This window comes from Brienomyrus brachyistius, chromosome 10 (genome assembly GCF_023856365.1).
Source record: "Brienomyrus brachyistius isolate T26 chromosome 10, BBRACH_0.4, whole genome shotgun sequence".
NCBI lineage: Eukaryota > Metazoa > Chordata > Actinopteri > Osteoglossiformes > Mormyridae > Brienomyrus > Brienomyrus brachyistius.
Window position 1 is genome coordinate 11,834,313 of NC_064542.1, and position 27,977 is coordinate 11,862,289.

Consider the following 27,977-nt stretch of genomic DNA (forward strand, 5'->3'; position numbering starts at 1 on the left):
TCTCAGGGCTGCAACTAGGAAAGCCCAGGACGGAGCTACACGGCGGGGGTACCGCGGATGCAGGCTGCGCGTCTGGGAGGCGGCGCTGCCTTTTCTTCCACGTCAGGTCTGGAGGAATATGCCCATTGGTTTTGAACTGATGCTTTGTTAAGAAGAAACACCTGAAATACTGCTCCGCTAGTTTAAAGAGAGGATCGTCCACGCCGGAGCGATCGTTTAGCCGGTCCGTTATTTAATCGATATATTTGGGGAGACGATGCTGCCGTGTCCGTCTTCGCCCACGCCGGCGAGCGACAGCACCGGTTCCGATGAGAAAGATGCACAGAAAGTGAAAACGGAGGTAAGAAACGCTGCAATTAAACAAAGAATTTCATTCACACCGCTTACCGGCGTAAATGCAGAGCATTTGATATAGGCACTATACACGTGCAGTACTACTTAAATTTGCAAAGAAGACATATTACCCTATATATTTTTACTTAATTATAATTTTAATATTTATATTTGTAACATTTCAGTGAATTTTTAGGGAGCCGGCCATTCAGACGCAGACACGCTTTCATCCTTTCCTTTATGCCGGCTAACAGTTTGGGGGTGTAAGGCTGCGGAATGACTGGGACAAATGCCGGTTTGCGTTTATCGCCGTTTAAAATGTAATCGTGAAATATAGATCTGAACATTTGGCCTACAATTTCACCCATGTGTGCCCCCTGCACAAGGGGTTAGATGCATGAACGAGGGAAAGTGATCTGTCACCACTTTAATCAATTTACATATGCCGACGCCCAGCAAAAAAAAAATGCATAGCGACGTGCTGTTTAGTGCAATAAAATCACTTAAATGAAACACACATCCGAGACGGCAATAGATGTCTTTTTTATTGTTATAACATTGCCGATCTCAGTATTTTATATTATAATATTACCGCGGGTATAAGTATTATTTATCGCCTCCCATGAAACGTTAAACCCATGGTTGCAGGTATTATGTGCGGGACCACGTTCCACTCCCAGCTAAGGGACCGGTCTTACCTTCGTATGGCTGTAGCTGCATGTCAGAGGCGATGATAGAAAGGGTCCGTCGCCTGACTGAAAAACACAAATGTTCCTAAATTCTATGTTTATGGTGTGAAGTTTTTCCAGAAGTCTTGGAAAAGTGGGTTATGCGCCGCGGCATCCAGGGTTAAATGTAGGGAGCATGTCGGACAGCAGTATAGTAGACACTGCTATAGTGACTTGATTTCTGACTTGGAATGGAGAAAGGTGCTTTTGATGATACGGTCTTTGCAGGAGGCTTGAGAAAATATAATTAAAAATGGTGCAACAACCCAATACACGTGAATATGAATGTGCACAGATATCATGTAATATGTCTGTTTAGTGTTGCGCTAAGGACAGACATTCCTGCTGCAGATAGGAGACAGGCTTACGACTTTTTTTCACTGCTGCAGAAAGCATGCTGTTTTGGTCTGCGGACTCCTGTAAAGTCAGGATTGACCTTATTTTGTCCTGCAGGTGGCTGGCGTTGGGGGACAAGGTGGGTGGGGACACTGCAAAGTGTCAGCTCCGGTGACTGTGTTGACCTATCTTTGTGGGAACTTTGGAATTCATAGGAAACGGCTGTCAAATGGATAGAGAAACAGTCACTAAAGACACAGGAGCCATCTGCTGCATTTAGTGCTCAGGGCCTGAACAGGAAACACAAATACAAAAGGCGTTTGTAGCATTGCTGGCGTTATTATTGCAGTATAATTGAAGTGTTTGCAGGGACTGAAATGCTTTGTCAATTTTCCAGTCCTGAGGCATATTGATGTTGTTTTTGATTAACTTCATCACCCCTCGCCCCAAACAGGTCAGCGATTATGTCAGTGTCATCATGTATCTGTCATATTGGGTATTCGGCCTCAGGGCGGTGAGTTTGGTTACCCTGCGGGGGGTCATAGGTCACGTTTCCTCAGTCAAGTTGAACAAGTGCTTGAACAAACCTAGATCACCTAACCCGGCTTGATTTACCTTTCCTGGTTAATTAGCAAAATGTTTGAGCATTTTTGTATCAGACAGTATCTTCATTCGTTACTTTGACAAGAAATTTAGTTTTTCGGCCTTATTGTTGCCTGGGGGGGGGATCATCCCTGTATTTCAGAGGACATATTCCTGAACTGCCCTGTTCCAGAATGAGTCATTCCATGAGGAACAGGCAATGTTGGTTGGGAATACTCAGACAGAAAAGGCAATAACTATCAAAAGCAATAAGTGAAGATAGTCAGGCCATTAATGACCTGAGGGTGATCTGGGCACGTCCTGGAGGATGTCCTCCATGAACGCCGTGTTTCGGAGCCATGGATCAGCTTCCTCTTTTTAATGATCCAGCATTTTCTCTGCTTTGAGGTTTCTTTGAAATGCACTCTGGTGTTCAACTTGCCTCCCATAATGAGCCCCCAGAAAAAATATACAGCATAAATCTTCAGTCCGTGGAATCTGAACAGAGAAATATAAGCGTTACATTATAGTAAGAGATCATTAACTACAAATACCTGCCCTGGTGGTAATTTAAGTGTCCGAGAGGCAGATAGATTTATTTTACAGCAAGACTTAGACCTGAGAGCTAATATTTTCATCCAAATACATGTCATATGTATCGATTGTAAATGAACAGTGATAGTGCTGAAATTAATAGTAAAAACATCCTGTACTTTTGAATAAATCAAAAAAAGGTTTGATTCACCTCACCATATCATAGGGTTACAGTACATAAATACTGCTGATCTCAGTAAAAATGAACTGGCTGTTTTTGCATTACAGCCTGTTAGGGAGAATTACTTTGAAATGACCCCAGATCAGTTTCTGTTTTTTTTCTCTCCCTCCCTGTATGCAAAGAAAAGCTGTGATAATATTATCCATGCAAACTGGTGATTGCTATTTGTATTAATATGCTATCTACTGGTTAACGTATATATGATACTGGTATATTCATCCGTCCATATTCAATAACCACTTTTCTAGTTATAGGATCACGGTGAGTCTAGAGCATATCCCAGAATCCACTGGGAACAAAAAACGGACACCCTGGATTGGATGGCAGTCCTTCTCAGGGCATTTAGTTACACAGCCAATTTAGAGACAGCGGTTCACCTAAATGTGCCTTTTTGGGCTGTGGGAGGATGTCAGAGGGATGTGCACAATGGGATGTGCACACTTAGGGTGGCTATCGGGGGCCACTTATATTTATGGGGGTGGCATGGAAGAAAAAGTGAAATGAATGATGACATGTTTGATAAGCTCGTAAAAGCAACGCCTGCAGTGTGAGCCGCTCAGCGTGTCTCTTAGAATGTAAAATAACCCATATTTTATTTATATTGTTTTAATTCGGGATGGTCGCAGGGGTGCTCTGTATTTACTAGGACCATCCCTGGCCCCCCTCAGATCTGCACCTGGACACACCCACACACAACTGCGTGATCCCAAAAAAAAAGAGCCCGGTCTTTGAGAGCTTTAATGCAGGTGACTCCTAAATAGGCACCTTGATGAATATCTGTGCACATGGGTGACCCTGCCTGGCCTGCGTTTGCAGTGACTCTAACTGCCCCCTTCTGTCCCTCAGTGCATGAGGCTGACCGAGGAGAGGGATGAGGCGGAGAGGCAGCTGAAACACATCAAGCGAGGTGAGTATCTGCCGTCTCTGGGGTCAAGATGCCGTACAGTGATTAAAAATCTCCGCCATGCTAGAGCCTGCGCGCCCGCAAACGTCCCTCATTGGTCACAGTGACTGCGGATACAGGCAGGTCAGCTAAAACTCTGCCCTCTTGTGTGCTGCACTTACCTGCAGCCACTCCTCTGACTCAAACTGGACCCCTGCTGCATTGCAGGAAAGCTCAGATGCGCATGCTGTAACACCGCCCCCCCGTACCAGACTTGAGCCGCATTGATCCTCTACCGCCATTCTTGGGAAAGGGGGCCCAGTGCAAAGGATTCTGGGTTACATGACACTGGAAAACACTTGTGCGGTGATGGGCGGCATGTCTCCCATGGCAGAGTAGGATTTTGAAAGGCCCCGCATCTGTCGCTAAAGCTGACTTCAGGTTACCTGGGCTCCGCCCACATCACGTGTTAAAGCACCCGTGAGTGGTTGTGTGTGACGAGTCCAGTGGAAAGAGCCGGAACACTCATGGCACTGTCAAATAGCCCCTTTATTAAAAACACTCACACACACCCCCTGCAACCCTGCGCTTCTCTCCTGTCATGCCCACACCAGAGCCTACCCCCCCACGCTATTATCCCAACATTGAAGAAAAGGGGAGGGGGTTCCCAGTTTCCATGCCGACCCCGGGCCAACCGTAGCGAAGAATTAGTGTATGTCCGGCCTTGCCTGGTCCCCAACCAGTGACACCTAAAGATCGAGAATCATTGTTAGCTTTAGTGGACCGGCGCCCAGGGTTGCTGGAGACGGCTTGGAGGTGCCCCTGATGTGCAAAGACAATGCTGTGAGGTAAAGGAAGACCGTCACTCTATCTCTCCTCTCACCTGTACCATTTTGCTCCATCGTTAACCTGTTGCATGTAATTAGCCTGTTTGACTGTTCATGTAGGGGTTTAGATACAGAATATTCCTCAATATCCGATCCCGTGTCAGTATTTATTTATAAACTTTGTCTATCCCAGCCTTTGTTTTTGTTCCTGCGGATCAGGCCTTCGCTTTTTGTGTGTGCGATGCTGCAGGATGTATTTCATTACTGAGGTCTGGGACTGGGATGAGTCACAGACAACAAAACCCTGCTGCTTAAAGTGCACTTTTACCAATTATTGGAATTACAGAAGGAAAGAAGAGTTCAGAGCAGTTCTGTGAACCTTCTGAAGGTTATGCAGTTCAGAGAGATCGTGTGTATAACAGAGAAGCACTTCTGAAGAGTATGAACTACATGTGATAGAAGAATCCTTGGTTGAAAGATGAGTTTATGTATCCATTTATGTAATTTACATATAAAAAATACTGGTAACACCTTACTTAAAGAAGTCATTATAATGCATTATAGATACCTTCATAATGCAGCTGAAAGCATCCTTAATGCTTTTACTGACCAAAATACTGCATTATAAAGGTATTTACCTGAAGCAGTGATATAAATGCTTTATATATGCCTTCATAAGTGTCACCAAAATACTTTTTAAAATTAAATGAATTTTAATTTGGATGATTTTAGTGGTTTTATCTCTTGGGTTGAAGTGAGCTTCAGTTCTTGACAGTAAGTTCCTCCCTCCCACATCAGCTGTGGATTAAGTATGAATCTATTGGGGACCAGGGTTCCACCAGGTCTCCTTCCCGCACCTGTGAAGGTTTTGATGACGCAGGACTGAACGCTGCCCGAGATGGGCATGAACAAAGAAAGCGAGAGATTAGGCACGCAATTTGGCAGTGATCGAGGGGTGAGGCGACATCCTTTCAACGGGGATTGTCCTATAGCCCCCCAAGGCGAGTGTAGACAGCAGTGATCCCTGTACTCTTCCCCCGTGATGTTATTTCATTGAATTATTAAAATCTCCAATTATAAATTATGCATGGCTAGAAAATGAAGAGCCGAAGCAAGTTTACGGCCCTTTGTTGTGGACCAGCCGCGGTGCTGGTTACCTGCTCCTCTATTTTTCATGGGCGGGTTGCAGTCTGGTTACTCTGCAGAAAGAGCTCCGTTTAATGACGAGCCCCTTTCAGAGCCGCGACGCTGCGAGAACAAAGCGCTGGGGAGAGACTGCAGAGCTCCGTAGAGCCACGGCACTCTGTGGAGTAAAAAGGCGATGAAAGTGCAGAGCGTGATTCGGCGGAATGCAATAGGCCGGCTGCCCGCCGCGCGTAACTGACAGAGCGTAGCTTTGTTCCGGGCTGTTTTCGTGTAAACAGATGAAAACTTTGCACCTACTGCACCTCCCTATGCAGAAATGGCACAAATTGATACAGCTGTGTGTTATTTTGGGAAGGAACTTGGACATACGGTGCATCTCTTGTGGATTTTTTTTCTCTTTGCCTAAATATCTCCGTCCCGTTCACTTTCACGCAAAGTCTGATGGGCTTATTATGTATTTTCTACTGCACTGAAATTAAAGCACCCAGCTCTGAAGATCTCAGCAGTCTTAGATGAACGTAGTGTGATTGTGTCTTCCATCCATTCACCTAGCCATCATCCATCCATCTTCAAGCCACTTATCCTGCTCAGGGCTGTGGAGTGATGACATGATTTCCCATTTTACGCAGGTGTAGGGGTTCCACCTCCCCTTTTTATCAGGCCTGATACGTTATGACACGAATTTGCCTTTGGTTGCTCTTTTATTGGATGGTGCTCCTATCCTCCCATGTCACTTAAGGCGGATTTAAGCCGAAAGGGAAAGGTGCCTTAACCACTTCACCTCATGTCGCTTCCTGGTGTAGCGAGGGCATCAGCGGCGCATCGGCCCGACCTACAGCAGTCATCCTGAAGCGTTTCGCATCCTGTGACCTTGATAAGAAAGGATTACTGTCCAGGTTCCCAGTGCATGCAGAGTCTTCCTGCTTCCTGTCCAGCGGCCCGCGTCTTCCTCAGCTCGACGTGGTGCTCAGCGCGCGCAGGAAATGCTTTGCTGCCCTACATGCCCCCGGCCCCCCCCGTTCCGGTCGACGAGCGGCTGTCCGCTGTGCTCGTCCTTGATTGGCTGAGGGAGAGAGCAGGATTCCGTGAGTGCTGCAGACTACCTGCCATGTGGCGTCTCTGCGGCTGGCTTGCCCGTCGTCTCCAGCCCCAAAGCATGCTGGGTAAAGCAGCAGTAGGTGGTGCTTAACATTCCTTTATGCGCATGCAAAACATCGCACTGAAGCTTCTTCTGTCACTAGCTATTTTAGCCTTTTAATCCCAGTAGGATTCTCTGATCTGATATGTTTTTTGGTCCAGCGCAGGTACTGATAGGATGCCTTCATGTGCTATTCTAATGACAGATAACTTTCAGTCCGATTTTAATCTTGCAAGGTTGTGTTAAGGGAAAAGCGTATGACTAAGGGAAGCATGTGTATTTGAAGTGGTGCTTCACTAGGTATAAACAGCTTCTCCACACGCGGAGCACATCCAGAGCCCCGGTCCTTTCCTTGCATGACTCCTTCCCCCAGAGATACACACTCAAACAAAGGGCTTCTCTCTGTTCCCGGGAGAGGAAATTATTTTCATCTGATGAGGATGTGGTCTCTCCAATTTCGGCGGCTTTGTTTTTTTAATGTTCATCTTCTTTTCTGAAAATTCAATTCGGCCGAGTTAAAGCAGTAAGTAATCAGAGACTTAAAATCCCGCCTCGAGGCTGCTCCGTATTCCCGGGCGGGGGATCCGTGAGCCGAGCTGGCAGGGGCACACAGGCCTATTCCCAGAGCTCATCTCCTTCTCTGGGCCAGCACCTTGCTCCCCGAAAGGACGCTTGGCATCTCAGCACGCCTGTGAGTGGCCAGTCACTCAGGGAGGTACTTGGATTTAAGGGCTGAAAATAGCTCCCATTCCTGCCTTGCTCGGTCTCTCTGGGGTGATTCTGGGGGAGTTGTAACCCCTCAAATAATCAGAACCGGCCAATGCAACCCCCTCCCCCCCCTCAAATGATCACATTCTCATGATGAATCAATGGGGACCTGAACTTCCACAATGTTCAGTCCAAACTTACTCCCTTGGCTTTGTCAGTCGTGTACTAAAATGAGCTGGGGGGTTGGGGCGAGTGGTTGGGTGGGGAGATGACACTGGGGGCTGGGGGCTGTCATCTGGCAGGAGATGATCCATCCCGTCACAGCGAGTGGATTGTTCCTGGAAGAGGGGCAGGCCCCACCATCCCTTAATCGCACTCAAGTGCTGAATGGACAGCAGCTGCGATGTTCCGGAACATTCCTAAATCAATTTCCTGAGAGTGTCCTTTTTTATATGCTCTGGCATCTTTCTGGTGTGGCTGAGTGTCTGTGCTGCAAGGGTTGCTCTGAGCCCACGATGTCGCTGTCCGGGCAGCGTGATGACCAGAGGATCACTGAGACTCGTGGCCAGAGGCGGACATTTCAGGTCCAGAAAGTAAAAATCCAGACCAGGGTTTTGTTTCAACCAACCTTTACTCTGTGACTGTGACTCTTTATGCTCAACTGGTTGGTTGAAACAAAATCCTGGTTTGGATTTTTACTTTCTGGACCTAACAAGGCTGCCTGGGGGATAAATTAGGAGGCCCTGTGTGATGTTATATTGGGAGCAATCATGCTGGCCGTGAGATGAAAGCGCGAGACGCTGAAGTTTCCCCTCAACCCATGCAGGCTTCCTCAGAAGTGCTTCGATGAGGGTAACCTCATTCTGCCGGCATGTTCATTTGCATTTTCATTTATTTGCCGGGTGCTTTTATCCAAAGCATCGTACACTTTTTTGGTGAAATCAGGGTTATACAGGGTCATAACCAGGTGAACAGCTAAGAATAGCGTCGGTTAAACAATGAGGATCTGAGGCTGAGGAAGCCAGACTCTGCCACGTCTCCGTAACTAAGGCGAACTCAAGTGAAAAACAGCAGGAAGCTCACAGTGTACCCCCCCCCCCCCCCCCCCCGCGGCCCGCCCCTTCGTGTGTCCGTGCTGCAATAGACAAACCAGCACTGATGATGGACAGAAGGACAAACCAGGTATTATTAAGTGGAAACGCCTTTAAATGACAATTAATTAATAATTCACACTGATTGGAATAAGTATACAAACAAACATCCATCCATCTTCCATTGTCTCTTATCCAGTTCAGGGTTGGGTTGGTACCCTGGACCCTATCCCTGGAAACTCAGGGAAAATGCAGGGGTCACCACAAAGGGGGGGCTGGGCGGTCCTTTACAGGGAACACGTTCATTCACTATGGGCTATTCAGAGGTGACAGGTGACATAACCACATGCCTTAGGACTGCAGGACACCCTACAAACCCACACAAGCAGGGATGGGATTTGAACCCACAACCTTAGAGGAGTGTGGCTACCCAGTAATTCCCACTTGTGTACAAAGACTGACCCGTACCAGAGCACCATTTACCTCAAAACCTTTTAGCCGAACTTTCAAGGTGGAATCGGCCTCTGTTTGAAAAGATGGATGGTGGTTCCATTAGAGTGTGTCGGCCATGCGGCCCCGCGAGGCAGTCAGTTTGTTAGAGGGACACGCAGAGCCTGTAGGGTGCGTGTTTTAACCCAGGACGCCCCTAATGGAGGGTGATTTTTACCCGTCTGGGGTTTATGGAGCGTGTAGCCAGTCAGAACACGGCTGCGGACTCCATTTGAAGGCTATCCTCCATTTCTGGCTGCCCCGGGCATGTGTGCTAACAGACAAAAAATTTTTTTTAATGGGACCAGGCATGATTTTACCTCCCACCCCCACCCCCACTAGCTGAAAATCCAGCAGCTCTGCTCATCATATGAAACAGAATCTGACACCAGGAGCGTACCAACTGTGGGGAGACGGGGGGGATGTGTGCATCAGAATAATTTGGCTTCATTTGCCCATTTGTCTGACACCATGTGGTTGGTGGGTTAACATTAAGTTGGTGGGCCCTGTGAAGGAGCAGGCCTGTGCTGTTTGGGGAAGTCTCCTCAAGGTTCTGGGATCTGACCCCATATCTTGGGTGTGAATTACGTGGCTGGCAGTGTAACCATATCCCTGTTGATCCTTGAGCAGACCCTTAACCCCAACTCATCTGGGGGTGTAACATGCTGTGCAATCTTGTGGTCTTGTCCTAAAATTTACTCTCAGCTGTATGTTTGGTTTTAACGACCTTGCTCAAGGATATGATGATGACATCATTGTGCTGACCACAGGATTTGAAATGGCAACCTTCCAATCGCAGCCCTAACTTGCTGAACCACACACCACCCCCATGTTTGTGACTCTCATTATTGCTCGTTCACGCACGACAGTGGAACCCATCCCCGTTCCGGTTCCTAAACTGTAATCAATATTATTGCCTTTGGAAGCTGTAAAAAACCAAAAGGACTGAATGGCAGGACTCTGGAGACGATCTATCAGTGGCCGGGAGTGGATGCGATGGTCTCATGAGTGACAGGGTGACGTGGAAGCAGCGCACCTCTGTGGATGACGGTGGGTTAGACTTGTACTGTGCTAGTGGGTTGATTTCATAGAGAAGCACAACAGGACACTGAGGCGTTAACAGTGAAGTACGAGTGTGGGCATCTCGTCCTGTTCTCATGTCCAAAAACACACATTTCCAGATTTTCCCGCTAGGATCAATAAATCCATCTTCGTCTTAATCTGAAATGTCCTCCATCACACAAGCAAGAGGTCAAAGGTCAAGTTCCGTCAGATTGGACTGAAATCACTCCAGGCCGGCACAATTACAAGCTGCTCTTTCAGCCCCTGATTCCTTGTTTCTGACAAATGTCATTTTTTTTATATAAAAATGTAATAAAAAAATGTTATCAACAGCAATTATTATTTGAAAATGAAATCCATATTTTATTGGGGCTTAATTGCATCTGTGTTTGGCTTCATGTAAGGAAATGCTGTCCCTTGATAAAACTCTATAATAATGCCCTTTTCACAAGGTGCCGTTATGTAATTATGTATGCTGTTTCATGTGTATATTTAAACATGGTAATATGACAGGTCCTGGAAACTGCAAACTGTTAGAGTTGTTAGATACTGCAGACTGACTCTCTCCGAGTCTCTTTCTGTCTCTGTCTGTCTCTCTGTCTGTCTCTCTGTCTGTCTGTCTGTCTGTCTGTCTGACACTCACACAAAGGTCTTCAGTTTCCAGGGTGGTAAAATGAGTTTAGATCATGCAAACACATACTCCAAGAAATCTATATTCTATTAAAAATGCATTAATATAAAATTCAAACCCTAGGACAGGCAGCTCTATAAATTAGCATAATTAAGAATTTTATAAAAAAAATTTACTACAGTGACAAATAGAGTCCTTACCTGTTTCTCTTTGTGGGAAGGTTCCCTTTGTGAGTGGGGAGGGGTAATGGACAGACTGACAGGCTACTGTTGTTTTTTTTTTCCTGGCTCATATCACATAGAAATCACACTAGAACAGATGGTGTGTGTGGCTCAGTGGGTTGGAATGTTGGCCTGGTGGTGAGAAGGTTGTTGGTTCAGATCCCAAGGTGGGCAGAGTCCTTTTTACCATTGAGCCCTTAAACACTCCGCAACTGATCTGGAGACTGTCGGACTTCACTTTGTTAAAAAAGGAATTGTGTTGCTTAGGATAAAAGTGTCTGCTAAACACAAAATGTGAACAATTTTTAAATTGCAGGGGGTTTTTTGCCAGTCAGTTCATGCTAATTCCCAAACGTGAGCTGTTGGGGCGGGGGGGGAGCCTAGCCCTTCTCACTGCAGTGCCGGGGTGACTTTGGCAGGTCCCCACACTGGAAAGGTCATCGCCATGGAGCCTCCTACCCGATTAGCCATTGGCTGCCTCCCAGACCCCCGACCCGCAGACCTGACCGGGCGTCCCGTCGCGACTCGCGGGAACTGCCTAAACGACCCGGCGTGAGCTGGCCTCTGGAGGGCCGGATTTATTGACCTCTCTGTTTTCCCGCCTAGTGTCCCAGATGGTGATCGAGGAGGTGAGTGTCCTGCAGACCCAGCTAGAGATTGAGAAGTCCTGCAGAGAGAACGCCGAGGCTCTGGCCACTAAGGTGGGCACCGTGCGAGGGCGGGCGTCCACCCATGCCTTACAAATTCAGCCGGTTCTCTTATCGACGTTCATGCTGGTCCATGTTTTACCTAAACAGGGCTTCCCAGCTCCCCATCCACGAACTAGTCCACCGGGTCACTCGATACTGGGGGTTTGGTTGATTTCCAAGAATAAATTAAGCCATTCCTTTGGTTTTTTTTTTTACCACCTGTGATGTTTGTGTGTTGCTGCCTGCATCTGAAAAAAGCATATAGTCAAACTTTCGGAGCTGACCTCCTCCCTCCCCTCCGATAAGTTTTACTGGTTTGTGAAATTTTTGCGCCACATATGCTAGTTCATGGTCATCAAAAGGCTGGGATCCCCTGGTATAGACAACAGCAGGTAAATGTAAAATGAACGTTTCTTCAGTGAAATGTGCTTTAAAAAGCATCAAAATCATGTGTGATGGATTTGGGTGACAGAGCAGCTTGCTATATACCAGCAGGATCATAGGTTTGAATCCCTCTTGTGTTGCACGGATCCTTAGGTTCTGTGAGATTGTGTGTGTGCCCTGTGATTTACCGGCATCCCATTTTCTTACACCCTTTGCTTCCTGGGATAAGTTCCAGGCTCACCGTCACCCTGTTCTGGATAAGACAGATGGAAATATTTACCCTGGATCTCCAGCTGGACACGTTGTCCGGCAGAGTGACGGACGATTGTGTTTGCTGCAGGATCCTGATAAGCGTGCGGTGGGCGTGTGTGTTTGCGTGGCACACGGCTTTTTCGCGCTAACAGATGCCCGTGTGCCTGCAGCTCAACTGCGAGAACAAGAAGCTGAAGTACCTGAGTCTGTCTTCGCGGCCCTGCCTGGACGAGCTGCTGCCCAGCATCTCTGACTGCATCGCCCTGGAGGAGGAGTCTGAGCCGCAGGAAACCAGTCCCGACCCTTACGCACAGTACCAGCAGCAGGTCAAAGGTCAGAGGGCGCCTGGCAGCCACTGGCTAGTGGGATGGAGCACTGCCTTCAGCGTGTCATCCGATTTCGATAGATTTTTAAAGCTGTAAAAAGATTTTCTTACAGCTGTTCAGTGGCTTTTCCCACAATGCACTGGGAATACAGGAATGTACAGAGGATCGGCGGCCAGAAAGTAACTTAATCCACGTAATAGACTCAAGCTGATCCATCGGAGCTACAGTGGCCAATAGCAAAGACTCGGTTTCAGCAGACAGCTCTGTTTACTGTGCCGGTTAGCAGTCAGTGATGGCGTCGCTCATCGTGACGGTGTGCCAGGTGTGTCAGTATGTTAACTCCGGTTTTGATGTGTTTTTGAGCCAGTGAGGGTGTCAGGTTTCCATTCAGGGCTCAGTGTCTCGGTTGAGATGCAGGACTATGTGTTGCTTAGAGTGTGTGTGATGTTTCAAGGGCAGTGAAGCTGTACTCCGAACTGATTTGTGCTTCAGGTGAACATGTGTGTGTGTTAATCAGCCGAAGGGACGCGTATGTGTTAATCGGCTGATGGCGCCTTTACAGACCTCCAGGAGATGGTGAACGCCCTGCTGGAGGAGAAGAAGCAACTGGGCTGTCAGCTGAAGGAGCAGCAGAGGGAGATCGAGGAGCTGACGGCACGTGTGAGTAAGGCAGGGCTCTACGGGTGAGGCAGGGTGTATGAGTGAGGTGGGGCTGTATGGGTGAGGCAGGGTGTATGAGTGAGGCGGGACTGTATGGGTGAGGCAGGGTGTATGAGTGAGGCGGGGCTGTATGGGTGAGGCAGGGTGTATGAGTGAGGCGGGGCTGTACGGGTGAGGCAGGCTGTATGGGTGAGGCAGGGCTCTACAGGTGAGGCAGGGTGTATGAGTGAGGCGGGGCTGTATGGGTGAGGCAGGCTGTATGGGTGAGACAGGGCTCTACAGGTGAGGCAGGGTGTATGAGTGAGGCAGGGCTCTACGGGTGAGGCAGGGTGTATGGGTGAGGCGGGGCTGTATGGGTGAGGCAGGGTGTATGAGTGAGGCGGGGCTGTATGGGTGAGGCAGGGTGTATGAGTGAGGCGGGGCTGTATGGGTGAGGCAGGGTGTGTGAGTGAGGCAGGGCTCTACGGGTGAGGCAGGGTGTGTGAGTGAGGCAGGGTTCTACGGGTGAGGCAAGGTGTGTGAGTGAGGCGGGGCTGTATGGGTGAGGCGAGGCTGTATGGGTGAGGCGAGGCTGTATGGGTGAGGCAGGGTGTATGAGTGAGGCAGGGCTCTACGGGTGAGGCAGGGTGTGTGAGTGAGGCAGGGCTCTATGGGTGAGGCAGGGTGTATGAGTGAGGCGGGGCTGTATGGGTGAGGCAGGGTGTATGAGTGAGGCAGGGCTCTACAGGTGAGGCAGGGTGTATGAGTGAGGCGGGGCTGTATGAGTGAGGCAGGGCTCTATGAGTGAGGCAGGGCTCTACGGGTGAGGCAGGGTGTATGAGTGAGGCGGGGCTCTATGGGTGTGGCAGGGCTCTATGGGTGAGGCGAGGCTGTATGGGTGAGGCTGGGTGTATGAGTGAGGCAGGGCTCTACGGGTGAGGCAGGGTGTATGAGTGAGGCGGGGCTGTATGGGTGAGGCAGGGTGTATGAGTGAGGCGGGGCTGTATGGGTGAGGCAGGGTGTGTGAGTGAGGCAGGGCTCTACGGGTGAGGCAGGGTGTGTGAGTGAGGCAGGGTTCTACGGGTGAGGCAAGGTGTGTGAGTGAGGCGGGGCTGTATGGGTGAGGCGAGGCTGTATGGGTGAGGCGAGGCTGTATGGGTGAGGCAGGGTGTATGAGTGAGGCAGGGCTCTACGGGTGAGGCAGGGTGTGTGAGTGAGGCAGGGCTCTATGGGTGAGGCAGGGTGTATGAGTGAGGCGGGGCTGTATGGGTGAGGCAGGGTGTATGAGTGAGGCAGGGCTCTACAGGTGAGGCAGGGTGTATGAGTGAGGCGGGGCTGTATGAGTGAGGCAGGGCTCTATGAGTGAGGCAGGGCTCTACGGGTGAGGCAGGGTGTATGAGTGAGGCGGGGCTCTATGGGTGTGGCAGGGCTCTATGGGTGAGGCGAGGCTGTATGGGTGAGGCTGGGTGTATGAGTGAGGCAGGGCTCTACGGGTGAGGCAGGGTGTATGAGTGAGGCGGGGCTGTATGGGTGAGGCAGGGTGTGTGAGTGAGGCAGGGCTCTACGGGTGAGGCAGGGCTCTATATATGAGGCAGGGTGTGTGTGAGATAGGGCTGTACAAGTGAGGCGGGTGTGTGTGTGGCAGGGCTGTATTGGTGAGGCAGGGTGTGTGAGACAATGTGAGTATGTGAGGTAGTGTGTGAGTGAGGTAGTGTATGTAAGGCAGAGTGTGTCTGTGTGGGGCAGTATGTGTTTGAGGCAGGGTGTGTGAGAGGCAGGGTGTGTGTGAGGCAGGGTGTGTGTGAGGCAGGGTGTGTGAGAGGCAGGGTGTGTGTGAGGCAGTGTGTGTGTGAGGCAGGGTGTGTGTGAGGCAGGGTGTGTGAGAGGCAGGGTGTGTGTGAGGCAGTGTGTGTGTGAGGCAGGGTGTGTGTGAGGCAGTGTGTGTTTGAGGCAGGGTGTGTGAGATAGGGTGGGTGTATGTTGGGTGTGTGTATGTTGGGTGTGTGTATGTTGGGTGTGTGTATGTTGGGTGGGTGTATGTTGGGTGTGTGTGTGTGTGAAGCAGCTCAGCAGGAAATTGTGTCTGGATACACAGTCAGAACTAAAAAGAACACTTTTCAAATGAGTATTGTTTGTTTTCCTGTACTACAGAACACATTGGAAAACAAACAAGAATATACACTACAAACGACATCATTTACAAATGTTTTAAGCGCTACTTCCCGAGTTCCCTCCCCTTACTTCTGTGGCATTGATATTCTGACTGTCCAATTTCTTTCTTCAGAGGGAGAAGGACCAGCTGGAGATAAAGGAGCTTCAGAAGACCATGGAGCAGCAGAACAAGACCATCAAGAAATTTAACCGAGGTAAGTGAGGTGACTGAGACTGAGACTGAGACTGAGATGGGGACCCGACTTGCGTCAAAAAACATGCTAAAGACCCACTAAAGGACACCAGCTGAAAGAGAAAGTAAGATAAACGAAACAGAAGAGCCTTAGCGATAATCCGTAAGACCCCAGAATCAAGCAAATACCAGCCAGTCACAGAATTTTTTATATTATTGTAAATAGGAGGAAAGGTAAACAAGCAAACTGTCACAGCCAAACACCATCTTAGCCCCCCCCCAAGAGAACCCCATGCCCCCCCCCCACATATCTTAAAGCTGGACCTGAGCCATTGGTAGAGCAGTATGTCATGGGAGCAGAAAGATAATGGTTTATGGGGTGTCTTGATGGTGTCTGATGAGACCCAGGGATCTCCCCACCCAATCCCAGGTGGAGGGGGACTGTCTTTGCACCTCTCTTCTGTTACCGGGGCGATGGCTGTGGCCTAAACATTCACAAGCGTTCACCTGCCTGAAGTCACATTCATCATCTCTGAGGAAGGTGTTTACAACGTGCAGCATTTAAAAATAAGCCTCCTATTTAAGCACACTCAGGTGAACCTGTGGAAACGCCATCCTGGATCCTGGCAGTGAGGGTGACCTGTAGCATCTGCAAGGGCAACACTATGCCTCCGAGGGTCAGGGGCAGTGAAACAGATCTGCTGAACTTAGACAGAACCCGCTAACAAGCAAGCTGAAGCGGAAACCGTGTGGATCGATGCAGTTCTAACCAGAAACATGCACTTTCTCTGGGGGGATTAGCCTATTCTTTTAATCGAAATGTCTTGACATAAAAGCAAAGCCACAGCATAAAGCATGAGTAAGGGACTGCCATTTGCTTATGTCACCATCAATCTCACCGGGCCGCCACCAAGAGTATGTGTCACTAAATCTCATTGGATGACAGTATTGGTATCCCCACCTTCCCCTAAATGTAGACCATTTCCACAATCACTCTCATACATCAGTATTGGCTGAATAGTATCTGAAGGAAATTGATGCTGACACTAACTGTGAATGACAACCATCCTTCCCCTCCCTCCACCCCCCCCACCCCGAGACCCTGAGGTCAAAGGTCATGCTTGCCCATGCTTTGGTAAATGGTGGGACAGACGCTGTACATAAATGTGTAACAGGGCCACAGCAGCTGTGGTGATGGGAATGAAATGTACACTATTATGTCACCAAGGGCATGCGGTCCAAGTTCATACAGCCATTAATTTGACCCAGGAACGGTCTCGGAGCTCAGCCACATGATGATGTCATTCCCAGAGACTCTCTGTGCATCTGGCTTGTACTGACTCACTCACACATACACAACACGTCTCCTGGCTAGCGCACAGCACCACTAAAATACATCATCCATTTACTGATCCTTCTTTCGACCGCCTGTCCTGCTCTGGGTCGTGTGGGTGGAGCCTGGAGCCTATGACAGGCAGCGGAGGGCACCCTGGATGAGATGTCTGTAAAGTGCATAATTCACTGGAGCATTAAATGAAACTACCTGTGACACTGTTATTACTGAACCTCAGTCTGTTCTGTTGGTGCAGAAGACTAAGCATGACATCCCCCGGTGTTAAAAACACACTGCTTCCCGTGACCCAGATAAAGGAGCAGCAGCACAATGAGAGTCCCAGGTCCCCAGAGATAAGTCTGCATTTCCAGCACAGCGCTGGGGGTTAGGGGGTGTATTGCAGGATGATTGGCCAGATTCAAATATTTACATACTGTGTTTCTCGACCAAGATGTACTCAGAATACAGCGGAGTCACTGCACAGTGTTATACACTGTTACTGTGTCCGCACAGGGCCTCACACTGACTGTCTGTGTCTGCACAGGGTCTCACACTGACTGTCTGTGTCCGCACAGGACCTCACACTGACTGTCTGTGTCTGCACAGGGCCTCACACTGACTGTCTGTGTCTGCACAGGGCCTCACACTGACTGTCTGTGTCTGCACAGGGTCTCACACTGACTGTCTGTGTCCGCACAGGGCCTCACACTGACTGTCTGTGTCTGCACAGGGCCTCACACTGACTGTCTGTGTCTGCACAGGGTCTCACACATGACTGTCTGTGTCCGCACAGGGCCTCACACTGACTGTCTGTGTCTGCATAGGGTCTCACACTGACTGTCTGTGTCTACACAGGGTCTCACACTGACTGTCTGTGTCCGCACAGGGCCTCACACTGACTGTCTGTATCCGCACAGGGTCTCACACTGACTGTCTGTGTCTGCACAGGGCCTCACACTGACTGTCTGTGTCTGCACAGGGTCTCACACTGACTGTCTGTGTCTGCACAGGGTCTCACACTGACTGTCTGTGTCCGCACAGGGCCTCACACTGACTGTCTGTGTCTGCACAGGGTCTCACGCTGACTGTGTCTGCACAGGGACTGAAATTGACTTTCTTTGTCTGCACAGGGACTGATATTGACTTCACAGGGTTGTACACTGTGTTAATGTGTTTGCACAGTCTTATCTGATTTTTGCCCTGTCTTCTCCCCCCCCCCCCGCCCTCCCGCCTGCACAAATAAACAGTGTCGATGATGGCTGCGCAGGAATACGAGGGCTTGCGGGAACAGCTGGACCTGGAGCAGAGCCTGAGGCAGAAGGCGGAGAGCTATGCACACGAGGTACGGGGTCAGAGGTCACACTGCAGGGGCCGTGGGCCCACTGCGCTGCTGCTGGCCCTGCTGCTCATAGTCCTGCTCATCATCATCTTCGGCTTCGTCGAGGAAGCCCTGGACTTCTTATGAGGCAGTAACACCTGGCAGCCCAGCCGCCAAACAAGACCAGACAGTTGGCTGACATGTTTACAGGGGCAACTGGGTTCTTTATTTATCAAATTGAAGCAGGGATTACATGTGACGGGAAATGATTCACACAGTATGTAATGCTGTACTTATAAATGTCTAAAATTAAAATATGATCTGAAAAGCTGCTGGTATCTTTAATAATCAAATGGTCGGCTTTTGTGACAGGTGTGTATGGATATTGATTTTTTGTTAACAGACTGAGGTTCCCTTCCTAGCCTGTTGGAGGCACTCAGAGTCTTGTTTTTTAAGTGTGTGTGTGTGTACGAGCCAAGGTCTGCCTAAAGTGGTGCCTCACTGGTGCCGCTGGCTGGGGGAGACTCACAGCTCTGGGTCGATAGGCTGAAGTGATCGACCCCCCCCCCATTGTGCAGATGCTGGTGAAACAGAAGGAGGCCAACCGGCAGAGCATGGTACTGCTGCAGCAGTCTGAGCCCAGCCTCCAGCTGCTGAAGGCCCTCGAGGACCTGGCCCACCTCACCAAGACGCTTGAGCAAGAACGTCTGCAGCACCAGCAGAAGGTAGGCCATCAGAGTGGCATCCAGCCCACACCGCCTGGGTATTCACATCCCTGAAGAACTGGAGGTCCACCTAGGGTAGGATTACAGGAACCCATATTAGCAAAAAAAAAGACCACTGATTTTTGAAAGTTGGTGGCTCTACTTCTTTTCATCACACAAAAAAAGAAAAAACTGTTCTTTTAGGGCTTGAAATATCAAAAGCAACTGTTAATTTGGAAATGATGATAGCCATAAGAATCGTCCAATCAGATGTGGGCTATGTGTGAGCGGAATGGGATTGGTCGGATCACCCGGGTGAAGGCATGGAGACGACAGAAAGCCTGTTCATTTTCTACTGTCTCTTGTGCACCTCGACCTGCTATGCTTCCCCAGGAACCAAGCTCTTCAAGGAGGTCCCAGAACATTGGCTGCTTCTAGCAACCACCACATACAAGTTATTCCCAAAGCTGAGCACAGCTACAATTTCCCAAAAGGCATCACTAGTGTGAGCCTTGCAACTAAGATTAAGAATAAGATTCAACTTTATTGGTACTGCACATGACACAAGTTCAAGTACAACAAAATGCAATTTTGTATCTAACCTGAAGTGCAAGTAGTAGTATAAGGTGCTTTTGAGGTAATATTTACAAGAGGGAATATAAATAAATGGGGGGGGGGGGGGGGGCACAGATGATGTGTTGTGCAGTTTTCACCAGAAAACTTGTCACCTGAATGGTGACAAACACTCGATCCACTTTTTCTGTCGTCACCTGCTCTGGTCCTTCATCAAGACGTTTCATCTCCTTCTTATGACTTCATGCTCCAAAGCAGTGACCCTGGGTACTGACCTGCTCGGTTCCCGAGCATTTGAAAAGCTCAGTCTTTCTCAACTTTCCTACACTGCCAGCAGATGGCAGTGTTTTCATAAAAATGCAAATCCAAGTGCATTCTGGGTGTGTGGCCATCTGCAGCTTCAATGGACATGTGGTTCCTAATATGGCCTGTTCCCAGGGTCTAGGTGTGATATAAGTAAGAATGGCTTTGATGTCAGAAAGAAATGGACACAGGAAACAGAACAAAAACATTAAATAGCAAGATGACTGAGAGGTAACTGCATTTTATTACAAAAATGATAAAAGGAGCATACATCTGGGTTTGCCTTTCGAAAGACCTGCGTCTCTCCCCAGGTAAAGGCCCTCGAAGCAGAGCTGGAGGAGTGCGCCCTCCGCAGGCAGCTGGCGGAAGTTCAGAAACAGATGGAGCTACTGGAGGAGGAGAAGCGGGAGGTCGAATCTCGGCTGCAGGAGGTGGAGAAGCAGAACAAAACCCTGGAAAACCGAGGTGGGGGCTGACAGCGACCCGGACTGTGACTTTGAGCCACAGCGGCCTTATAGCTGTACATGTCATGTAATCCAGCATACAAACCACACACACCAAACACCTGTCAGGTTCTTATCACATAACCTGCTACTCATCTGGAACCTCACGCACCAAACACCTGCTACGTTTATATTCCATAACCTGCCTCTTGGCTGTTTACCCATGCACCAAAACCTGTTATGTTTATATCACATAATCTGTTTCATCGGTACACCGTTATACTGGAAACACAGCACGCACATTTTCAAGAACTCGTTTTTGCCAAGTATTTATGTTTAAATAGTCCCCATCTCAACCAGGTTCTCTCTCTCCCTGCCTCACAGTGCAAGAGCTACTGGAGACTCAGAAGAAGCTGAGTCCTGCACACAGGCCAGCCCCAGGGACTGCCCCTCCCCCTGCGCCCCCACCGCAGCCCCCTCCACCCCCTCCCCCACCCCCGCCTCCGCCCCCTCCCCCTCCTCCTTCACGGTGCAACCCCCTCAGGTAACTCAGGGCCATCTGGAACTCTAAGGGTGTACTCCCAGTAGGTGACCCGTACAGTGCCCGAGCAGATTTGACCCCTGAAGTCCAGTTTGACCAGTGTGACCACTAGCATTATTCACAAACATGGCATTGATGATACGACCGGCCATTTAACAGTCATGGCAGCGAAGGGATGACGTCGGTCTACGTCAGAGGTGCAGTGTTCGTTGTAAATTTGAGCTCACGACAGTAGCTAAGAATAACTGGATGCAGCACACAGAAACTCCCAAGAAAATTTGGCAGAATATGCAGCAATGTACCATTAAGTGCAGCATGATTAATTGATTAATTGAAAATTGCTGCTATGTGCACTTAATGAATCTGTAACAGTGCCGTGTGTCATCACATGCAAAACGACTAAAAAAAAAAACACAAAATAAGAAGATTAATCATAAATTCCATTGTGCTGTGTGGTAACACTTCCTGTGTTTTCTTCAATAAATTCTCACGCTGATGATGAAAGAGTGAATTAGCCCAGAATGTTAAGCGCAATGTGAGTGCAAACCAGCAGGAGAGTTGGGGGGGGGGGGGGGGAGTGATCATTCTCAGGCACGGTACAAAGTAATTGGGCCAAGTATGAATATATCGTAAGTGCTACAGAAATCTATGGGTGGACTTCAGTTTCCTACTCCCCCTCCCAGTGGGGAGTGCTTTAATGGTTTGGGGGGGGTGGGACTGAGGTTTAACCTGCACTGAACAAGCATAGAATGGTAAAAGTTATTAAGATGCCTTTTCTTATGTTTCTAATGAGCGTAATTATTTCAGGAGGGGAAATATTGTATATAACAGGTCAATTACGTTAATATATTGATTATAGTGTTTTTTCTGTGTAACAGCTCCCTAATTGCCATAATGAGGAAGTCCTCCAAGAGCTCCAAGGGGCCGCTGAAGATGGAACCAGCCCCACGTAAGTGTCCTCCTCCAGGCCTGTCTCTACCAAATCTCACATTGGGAGGGGGGGGGGGGTTCTGTCTCTGACTCCCACACCCTCTCTCAACCATAAAGCGAGTGCTGGCATGGACGACGTGAAGGTGAAGGCGGTCAACGAGATGATGGAGCGGATCAAGCACGGGGTGGTGCTGCGGCCCGTGAAGGGACAGGACACCAAGGTGGGCGTCCCCCACCAGAACGTTGTGTGGTCTCTCCCGGATAGCCTGGGGAGTGTATGGCTGGCCTTCAGCTCTATTTATCTGATACATGTTCATACTCTCCATGATCGTCAACTGCATAACCTGTCTATCCATCCATATTCTGGCCTAACCTAGTCAGGGTTGGCAAGTCGTCTGGGTAAGTGGAGTAGAACACTGATCAATGGATATATTTTCTATATTTTTTTGACTGTAATGAACATGCTTGAGGTGGATGGTTCATACAAAGCTCTGCTGTTATTTGTTCTAGCCGTAGACACACCGGTCTGTATTTAATGTTTGTCCTCCTTTTGGTTCCCCCGTTCTGTTTCTGTGGTGGTGGATGGTCTTCCTGAAGAGATTCGGCATAAAGGTGAGCCGTGTGACGCTGGCGTTTCCGGCATCTTCCATCCCTGATTAGACGCCGGCTTGTGCGCCGCACAAACCGCAAAACTAAATGGAAGCGTTTTTGCCTGCGACGAGCAGCATGACTGTCCGCTTTCAGCCTCAGTTTTTGAAATCCGATATCGAAGAAGGCCTCTCCTGTTTCCTCGAAGCCACTCTTTCCCTTGGCTGTCTTGGAACTTCCTGGAGGATTATGGGATGTTCTGATTTCAGCGGCCTTTATTGATTAACTTTAAAACACTCTTGGGAGTTTCAGTTACACAAAAGTTATTGGTTGAGAGGAATAACCAATCAGGATGCTGAGGAGGTGGGTCAAAGCAACTACAGGTGGTGGGACCAAGACATCTGAATATATTTTTGTATGAATAAAACTGCAAGCCTAATAAAACATCCATAGATGTAATTTTTAGCACCAACTCTGTTGGGTACATGCAGTATCACTCATGACCATCCACAGACTTCTTGTACCTGCTTCTCCCATTCAGGGTCATGGGGTTTCCAGAGCCTACTCTGGAAGCTTTGGAGTCAAGGCACCAATAGAGCACCAATCTATCACAAAGCATATACACAATTTGGTAACTAGAGTACCTGGAGAAATGGCCACTACAACACTGAGAGAACATACAAATTCCACACAACAAGCCCTGGCAGTGACTCAAACGCTGGTCCCGGAGATGTGAGGCACTAATGCTCACCACTGCAGCACCACAGCACCCTTCATTCACGGCTGACGTCATTTAATGCATGTAAATCAGCTGTATGCCGTATGCATGTCAGTATCGAGTGGCGATCCAAAAGATTGCGGGATTAATCCCAGTAGTCAAACAGACATCAATCACGGACTGAAATTTTATTTCTGCCTGACTGGATGGTGCATTTAGTTCATCTTTTATGGCAGCTACTGCAATGTTATGGCCCCCGTAAGACTTTAGCATTTAGCATTTTGGAACAAAACAACAGCATCAGAGAGAGGCGACTCGTCTAAAGCAGTCAAGAGTCACTGTTGGGGAACAAAAGGCAAGACAACAGAGAGAGGACATGCTTTTATGGGGAATTTATGGAAGAAGAGAAATGGCTAGCCTTGCCCCCAGAGTGCGCTAAACAAATATAGGGTGTTTAGCACATATTGAATAATGTATGGGGGGGGACAGGTTATCTAATAATCCTGTCTTGTCCCTGTGGATCATTTTATGGCGACTTGGGTCATGTGACGTGAGTGAAATCAGGAGGAGAGCATGGCTTATCAGGACCCCAGCATGAGCCTCAAGTTTATCACGTCTGCTGCCACCATTCATCACAGTGTGGTCAATACACGGCGGCCATAGTGAGGCGGGGACTGACGCAGGGTCAGGGGTCATGAGGGAAACTGCACACCTCCTGTCATGCTGAGAAATATCACCAGCGGCACCGGGGGGCCTCTGAGCGCCACCCATGTGACAGACAGCGTTCTCATGGGTGACACTATGCTATCCCCTGCCCCCCCCCCCCCTCTAGCCTCCCCTGGCAGGTGAAGAGAAGCAGCAGGAGAGTGCGATGGAGGAGCTGAAGGGTATCCTGGTACGGTGTGAAGATGTCATCAATCCAGCAGCCATGTTTGCTAAGGCAACTCACATGTCATATTATTTTCAGAATATCAATGGCAGAGGAGGAAAGTTCAGCTTCAGAAAGTACAAATCAGAAGGTTTTTGTTTCAACCAACCAGTTGAGTATAAAGAGTTACATTCACAGAGGACTCAAGTGGTTGGTTGAAACAAAAACTTGGTCTGGATTTGTACTTTCTGAACCTGAACTTGCCACTTCTGAGTAAAGCTATTTTACAACTTTTACAATGCCAACATTTATTTTTGAGAAAATTACACGGTCTATACTTTATGTTCTTCAACTTCGTTTTTAGCGCTTGGGTAGATATTTTAATATAATGGTGGTAGAAAACATTTAATGACCCAATTTTGTGTCTTGGGTGACCATACATGCATGCTGTCCTCACTGTCAGTTAGTAGTACTCAGTGGCGCCCCCTATGTGCTCTGTTTGGACCCACAGGAGACGGTGAAGAGGAGCCCAAGCCGGGGCTTCCCAGAGGCTCCACCTAGCAAGAGGGACAGTGAGCTGGAGGTGATTCTCAGGAGGAGGCGTAAGCAGGCCTGTGATGCCACAGCTGGAGGTGATGGCCAGTCTCACGGCGACCCCACCGTGCCCACGGCCCCCAGAACGTGCCCTGAAACCACACCCAATCCTTCAAACTCAGGTTCAAGGCTCTGACCCCACAGCCCTACCCATATAAACCCACCCCAATTGTTTCACCCCCAAAGCCACATCCACGCTGGTACCCCTTCAACTGTGCCCTACTCACCTGGCAGTTAGGGGGCGCCCTCGACGCTCCAGCATATGGAATTTATGGCCAGTTAAATCATTAGGCGACATAGGCGGCTGCTTAGGGCGGTACTTCCCAACCTGGTCCTTGGAGACGCCCAGATAATCCACATTTTTTGGACCTGGGAGGGAGCAAAAATGTGGTCTGGCAGGGAGTTGAGAGGGAGCAAAAATATGAACTGGCTGGAAACACTGGCATAGAGTGCCATCTTCTGAGGGGGGTGCCGGCAGTGAAGCTTGCCTAGAGTACCACATGGGCTTCGACTGGTACCATGCATGGCTTACTGATTTCCTTAATAATGGCTGAAATTGACACGTTGTAGCACATCAGCAAGGCAGTGGAAATAATATCAATGTGCTGCCACTGCAGTCTCTCCAGCTTCCAAACTCTGTTGCGCTAATGCTAGCTATTTACGGCAGACCATTTTGCATCATTCATCATCCATCGCTGCTCATCACGCTCCCAAAAGTCACCAGATCAGAGCAGAGACCCCCTGCATCTGTGAGGTCTGACACTCCCTCTGGCTTGGCACTTTTCCTGCAGATGAGAAGGACAGTGAGATCAGCAAGGTGTCCTCCTCCGAGAGCCTGAACGCCCGCCACAGCTCTGACTCGGGCAAAGAGGTGTGGGGGCCACGGCGAGGGGGCAGCACCAGGAGCTCCTCGTCGGACAAGGGCATTTCTGAGCTGTTCGCCAATGGCAGCTGTGACAGGTAGTCTTCCTCCAAGTCCTCCCTCGGCAACACCGATTCCTCCCTCAAGGGGGCGCTGCTGTTCTACCAATCATTCTTAGCCATATTCCATGTTATCACAGAGATTACAATCAAAACCTTAAACTCTTAACTGTGCAATACCTTTTTTTCCAGTAATGTTAACCCAGTTGAGAAATCACATACATTGATGAATAGATAAGATGTTTTTGTGTCTGATGATGAAAGGTAGTACATGGGGACTGGGCTGGACCTGGACCTGCTCGCAATCCTGTGCCTACAAGCACCTCAGGGAGTGCGACCAAACTGTGGACGATGGAAGGGATTGGAATGGGTCACATGACTGGATCTGGGACTTTAAGGGAATCTGCTGGATATTTATGGATTCAATTAAGGGGAAATCAAGAGTTTTCTCAAGAGTACAATAGCAGTGCATCCTGTAAATCTCCAGGGCACATATCAAGGGCTCCACCATCCTGCTACTTAGCAGCAAATTGTGCTGATTTGTGCTTGTCTGTTTCTCTCAGTGGGGAAGAGGAGAAGACAAATGAGGAGAAGCCTGCACCAGCAGAGTCTAATGGAGAGAATCACACCGTCCTGAACCAGGAAAACCAGGCCATGCTCACGCCAGGCTCACCAGATGGTGTCAGCCCGCTGATCGGGGGCACTGATGCAGAGTGTTAACGTCAGTTCCATAGGTGGTCACTAGAGGGCAGTGTTGAGCAGAGCTGGACAGGGCAAGGACGGTTGCACTATTTGCACAGAACTTCAGTTTGTAACTTGAGACACATGATTTGAAGAGCTTTAGTTTTCATTCTCATTTTACCTGCACAGACATCTGGTGTGGATTTTTACCGATTAAGGAATGCACTATTGTCCTGTTTAGTATGCAACATATACAATAGATTTGTGCCCTTATTCTCTCATTAGGAAAAATAGAAAATTCAAACACTTGCTCTTTCACATGTAAGAATACCCATTCACATATTTATTTCACAATTTCTAAAAACTAGCGTTTGATATTATTATTACTTTTCTTCTTATAATTACATAAATTATTGCCTTCAGTTCTAATTTTATAACTGCAATGTATTAATGCCTTCTTAAAATATGCTAAAACTGGATCGACATATTATCTCAGAACGCACTAAAACGCTTGATGCGCCAACAACAAAATGATGACCACTGGTTGTTTTACAGTGGCCATTAGTGAAATCAACAGCGTTGAGCGTCGCACATAAACATACCCAGGGGCACGTGAACCCAGCTTTGATTACTACACTCACGTGTCTCATATGTCACCTAATGTCAGCAGATCTAGTCGACCAAAAAAGGATGGTGTCTCCACACACCTGGAAACAAGTGCTAATGTATTCAGCCTACCTCCAAACAGACACACTTCACCTCCTGACTAATCCTAAATTGTACATCTACTAGCTTCGGAAAAATGGGTAATAACTGGAAGGGAGCGATACCACACAGTTAAAAAAATGTCTTCCATTCCTTCCTTAGAGGATCTTGCACTTCTAAGTGACCGCCTGAGAATTCAGGGGTAAAGCATCCGCTGTGACATTCTCGTTGCCTCACTGGGGACCAGGTGCTATATCTTGCGGTCAAGCTATATGTGGATGTGCGGAAGGCACAGCAGTCGAGGAGCTGATGGTACTTGCAGTGATAGCCAAATGATAGCTTCATGAACCGTTTACGTTTTTTCTGACCCCAATAGATGGCGCCGTCTGTTCAAAAAAAAAAGGCTCAAAGCATGGCCCAAAGCAAGCTAAAGAGCGCCACCTAGTGGGATCAAAAATATAGCATTTGGTTCATAGCTTCATTTGGCCATCACTACTTATTCGCATTAAGGCACTGTTGGGGTGATGGGGCAGAATCACGCCACCTTCAGACGTGACTCTGCAACAGTGCTGTCTATGCCTTGGAGTGTGTGGACTGAAACAAAAAGCTGGAAGATCTGTTACTCCATATCTGCAATAAAAACGAAACATTTCCATAATGCAGAACCAATTATAAATGCGTGCCCCCTTCCAATCAACGAAAATTAATTTAAGAGTGATTGACCTTATCTATTTGCTTGCTGTCTATTAAAGTGAAAAGATGTGGACAGAGGAGATCTGAACATCTGAACTTTGGGCTGTGGCAGGAAGCTACGACAGGGATGCTTCTGTCCACCTCTCATAAAATTTCTATATCAGGATGTCCTTGATTTGCAACGATTGGCTATCAACCTTTTCAATTCCTTAAAGCTGCCTTTTATTTTGACAATTCGTTAACACTATTGTAATTATTTGTTTGTGCGAGTGTGCTTGTACCTTGACTAAAGTGTGTGTTTAAGATGGAAAACAGATTGTCCTCAGTTAATAAACCTTTTCATCGCTTTCATAATCATTAAGCATTCTTTTTTAGTTAAAGGAAATAAACGTTTGGCCATTGAAATACTCAACTGTCTTTGTTCCATTCATAATTGAATGCATTTTAAAGAACAACAGCTTTATTTTGTTACAAATTCAC

General features: G+C 48.3%; 1 protein-coding gene across 4 annotated transcripts; it reads left to right on the forward strand.

Annotated features, from left to right (window-relative positions):
- shtn3 (shootin 3) lies at nt 1–27,904 on the forward strand. Of its 4 annotated transcripts, none has more exons than XM_049029357.1 (17): nt 1–340; nt 3,601–3,661; nt 11,557–11,651; nt 12,446–12,608; nt 13,164–13,261; nt 15,525–15,606; nt 18,165–18,259; nt 18,814–18,960; nt 20,127–20,280; nt 20,643–20,802; nt 21,678–21,748; nt 21,847–21,950; nt 22,327–22,341; nt 23,868–23,975; nt 24,415–24,619; nt 25,289–25,457; nt 25,982–27,904. In XM_049029357.1, exons 1-17 carry the CDS (start codon nt 257–259, stop codon nt 26,136–26,138), a joined length of 1,968 nt encoding a protein of 655 aa, XP_048885314.1. In that variant the 5' UTR covers nt 1–256; the 3' UTR covers nt 26,139–27,904. The 4 variants fall into 4 exon arrangements, with proteins under 4 accessions (XP_048885314.1, XP_048885316.1, XP_048885315.1 ...); XM_049029359.1 differs by having other exon boundaries at nt 24,415–24,535; XM_049029358.1 differs by having other exon boundaries at nt 23,868–23,930.
- The last annotated feature ends 73 nt before the right edge of the window (nt 27,905–27,977 follow it).

Coding starts and splice junctions, on each gene's coding strand:
- shtn3 (XM_049029357.1), top strand. CDS start 257: ATGCTGCCGTGTCCGTCTTCGCCCACGCCGGCGAGCGACAGCACCGGT. Junction 20,803..21,677: donor TCACGGTGCAACCCCCTCAG/GTAACTCAGGGC, acceptor TCTGTGTAACAG/CTCCCTAATTGCCATAATGA. Junction 24,620..25,288: donor ACCCAATCCTTCAAACTCAG/GTTCAAGGCTCT, acceptor CTTTTCCTGCAG/ATGAGAAGGACAGTGAGATC.